The sequence below is a fragment of the Monoraphidium neglectum genome (assembly GCF_000611645.1).
Source record: "Monoraphidium neglectum strain SAG 48.87 unplaced genomic scaffold scaffold04064, whole genome shotgun sequence".
Lineage (NCBI taxonomy): Eukaryota > Viridiplantae > Chlorophyta > Chlorophyceae > Sphaeropleales > Selenastraceae > Monoraphidium > Monoraphidium neglectum.
This window is the reverse complement of record NW_014009565.1, coordinates 1-3,861: the sequence shown is the minus strand read 5'-3', so window position 1 is coordinate 3,861 and position 3,861 is coordinate 1. Positions and strand designations below refer to the sequence as shown.

General features: G+C 67.4%; 1 protein-coding gene across 1 annotated transcript; it reads left to right on the top strand.

Annotated features, from left to right (window-relative positions):
* Nucleotides 1-443: 443 nt before the first annotated feature.
* Nucleotides 444-3,173, top strand: MNEG_13810 (antiviral helicase SKI2; the record flags this gene model as incomplete). The annotated part of the gene is made up of 4 exons (XM_014037717.1): nucleotides 444-473; nucleotides 1,889-1,966; nucleotides 2,972-3,101; nucleotides 3,160-3,173. The coding sequence occupies 4 exons, from the start codon at nucleotides 444-446 to the stop codon at nucleotides 3,171-3,173; spliced, it is 252 nt and encodes an 83-aa protein (XP_013893171.1).
* Nucleotides 3,174-3,861: the final 688 nt, after the last annotated feature.

Sequence of the window (3,861 nt, the reverse complement as noted above, 5' to 3'; positions counted from 1 at the left end):
CACCGTAGTCAACCACTCACCCCCCCCCCCACCCTGGAGCAGTCATTGTTGCACTGCATTGGGTTGCTTGGCCACAGCCCGCGGCCGGCACCCTTTGCGCTCCGGCGCCCGTTGCGCATGGCAGCCCCATCTGCAAGCGCGCGCGCCGCCAAAGCCCGCCCGCCCGCTCGGCCGGCCCCTCACGCACCTCTGCGGGCGCCACCCCGACCGCCGCGCGCCGGCACGCACGCCGCCCTCGTCCGGCGGGCCGCCGCTGCTTGATCAAACGCTCGCCTGTCGCTGCGTGTGCGTATGCAGATGAGGGAAGAGTGTCCCTGCGTGGGGCGACACAGGGTGGGGTGTCACCCTGTTGACAGCGGTCGGAAGCGACGCGCCCACCCATGGCTTTGTTGTCCCGTCCATTGCGCGCGCGGCCTGGCGCATCGCATGAGCTGTGATCCCCCATGATCCGATGCCCGAGCACGCCGCTGCAGGTACGTAAGCGTGTCGTGGGACCGAGGCCCGACGCAGCCCCCCACATTGCTGTGCACCAGCGCAGCCCACCTCCCTAACTGACCGGTTCTCGGCGGGTGTGCCGCGCAGCTCAGCAGGCGGCGGCCGGCCCTCACCCCTTTGGGTGTCTCGTGCGTGTACCACCCTCCACCGGAAGGGGCGTGGGCGGGCCACACAAATAGCCGGCAGCGCGGCCGCTGCGGCGCGCCCGGCGGCTCTGCCTGCGATCTTGATGGCTCGTGCGGCGCGGCCGGGGCCGCTTGCCTTGGCTCTCTGCCCCTCTCCGCCCGTTTGCTCCCGGGTTTTTTTGGGGGGAGGGGGGGTGCGAGGTCAGGGGCACAGCGCGGTTCGCCACGCCGCCTGACACTACTCCTGTTGCGGAGCTGAGGGTGTGGCTGAGGTGCCGATGGAGGGCCGTGCGCGCCGTGCCTCCCTGCCTGGGAAATGGTTGGCAACAGCTGGGGGCGGGGGCGCTGCCACGCATAAGCGTGAGCGTGAGCACGCGCACGGTCCGCGCGCACGGGCGCGCTGCCGCGGGCACCGCCTGCGTGAGGGGCGCCGCCCCCCGCGCGCCGCAAAGCGGAGCAGAGCGCTCCGTGCGTCGCCGCCCCGTTCTCTTGCGGCCGTGCCGGGGGTTGTTCCAGCATGCGACGGCCCCCTGCTGGGGGGATAAGAGGTGTCCTGGGACTTCTGATTCGCCAGCACGGGCAGCCGGCCCACCCTTTGAGCCCCGCCCCCCACCCTGGAGGTCGCGTGGCGATGTTTCCACAGACGGCGACCCCCCGGGGTGGGCAGCGGCGCGTGCGCCGAGCAGCCTGCAAGCGCAACGGGCATGCGGGCGCTGCCGCACCCGTCAGTGCCTCGCGCTCCGCACGCAGTGGGGCCATGCGAGGATGCAGCACAGGATAGAAACACAGGATAGGATATACGGTCGCGGCGTCCCGCGGCCGCCCACTTTTGGGACCATCCACGCTGATGGGAATGGGCTTGATAGCACGCACGCAAGCTATCCCCGCCGCCGTCGGCGCGCCGGCGTGGGGCGCCGCGCGCCGGGGCCTGGCCGGCTGACCGGCGGCGTTCAAGACATTTCAGGGGAGGGACAGGGATGGGCCGCGCCTTCGTCATCTGGTCGCGCTGTCTAGCTCCAGAGGGCGGCAACCCGACCCCCCCCCCCACCCGGCCACCCTTGCCCCGCCCTCCTTGTTCTCTGCAGCAGCGGCCTTTTTGAAGCTCTGGGCATGACTATGCCCTGCTGCCGCTTACCGACACTGCTTTGGCATTTTCAGGCGCGCACACACACACACGCACACGCGCGCGCGCGCTTTCATGTTACCACACCCGTCGATGCCCTTACTACCCCGTCCACCGAACCTCCCTCACCCCACCCCCCCCCCAGGGTGCTGACGTCATCCGTGACGTCGAGTTTGTCGTGTTTGACGAGGTCCACTACGTGAACGACGCGGAGCGCGGAGTGGTGAGACGCCGCGACGCGATGACGGGGGGTGACATCACCGCGCCGGCCCCTCTGGGGCGGCCACCAACGCCTTGTGCGGGTCGGTTGGGTGTTGTTAGCCCAGCTTTGCGTCCGTGATGGCGCATCACAATGCAGATTATGTTGAGGGTTTAGGGAGGGTGTTTTGCGGAGGGTTGTCGTCCCGGGCACGTGGGGGAGCGTTCGGCATTGCGCCGCTGCTGCGCTTGTTGATGGAAGAGTTAGGGTGCTGAAATTATGGAGGGGCGGAGGGGCCGTACAACGGACGTAAGGGGGGGGGGGGCGTTCTGATCGGGGGGTTGCTTGTGCATGCGAGCCTGCCCGGAGGGCCCGCAGTGTGGGGACGTGTGGGGGAGGTTGGTGGCGGGTAGCCCAAGGTGAGGGGTGAATCTCAAGGGAGCAAGCTCACGGGCACCGCTGCAGCGCCACCTGTGGCGTAGCCGCTGCGGCGCTGACGGGCAGTCTTGCGGTGCGGCGCGCGGCGGCGCTTCAAAATGATGCTCTGGTCAACGAAAGCGCCGGCTGCGCCGCGCCGCAGCGCACCGCACACCTCAACTCCCCTTCCCTCCCCTCCGTGCCGTCCCTCCCTCACTCCCCCACCTCCGTTACTCCCCTCCTCCATCCACCTATCCACCCTCCCCACTCCGCTCATTCTGCACCCCTCCCTCCCTCTATTTCCCTTCCTCCCCGTCCGCTGACCTTCGCACTTCCCCCCCTCAACCATCTCTTCCCCTCTCCTTCCCTCCCTCTCCCCTTGCCCCTCCCCCCCTTCAGCCTCATCGCACACCACCACTCACCTCCCATGTCCTCAACGTTGCGCCCTTTTGACTGCAACAATATCTCATCGTTCGGCCGTGTAGCCTCGCCTCCTCCTTGTCACCACCCGATCGCTGCCGTCCCCCACTTTTTCTCCCTCCAACAACTGCCCGACCCACCCCATCTCTGACACCACGTGACATTACCCCTCCTCCACCCCCCCCCCCCAAGGTCTGGGAGGAGGTGATCATCATGCTGCCCCCCCACGTGACCATTGTCATGCTGTCGGCCACGGTGCCCAACGTTATGGACTTTGCGGACTGGGTGGGGCGCACCAAGAACAGGGTGGTCTACGTCAGCGGTGAGAGGTCCCGGACTGTGCGGCCGCGCGGTGGTTGCCCGTCTGCACTCCCACGCAGACTCTCCGGGGTAAAGGCTGGGCAGCGGCGCGCCAACCAAGGACCAGGGCCTGGCAACCCATGGCTTGGCGCAGGATGGCGATTGGGGTTCAAAACATGTTTTGGTAGGGTTGTTCAGTGGCAAAGGTTGCAAACAGGGTGGCTTATGCGAGGCAGGAGCACTGCAGCATTCCCGTGTGGGGTTCATGGGCGGGGGTCTGTTCCTTCGGTGTGTGTTTTGAGGGGGGAGCGCGGGGGAAGCGCGTTTCTGCCGCCGCCCAGGACTGCTGTTACGGGGCTGGGCGTGTTGCTAGGGGCCGGCGCGGGGCCGTCAGCGCGGCGTGACGGGCGCACGCCTCCCTCCCTAGCAAATGCCATCGCCTCGCGGAATGCGGGTCCATTTGCTTGGGGCGGGGACGCGCCAGCCGGCCGCACCTTCTTGATGGGTGCCACCGCAGCCTCCTGGTAGCACCGGCCTCGCACACTTGCTGCAACAGCCATCATCGTTCATGCCACCCGTCCGCTTCACCGCTTCTTCTTCAACAGCTGCTTTCTAACCTGTGATCAAACCCGCCCACCGCAGTTCCCCGCGCGGCCCCACTGCACGCCCACCAACACACATCAAACCCAGCCGTTGTATCCCAAAAGAGTGTCCCTGCAACCCGCTGTGCTTCATCACCACAAGCACACCACTGAAAACCCTTGTGTTGACCGACCCATCCC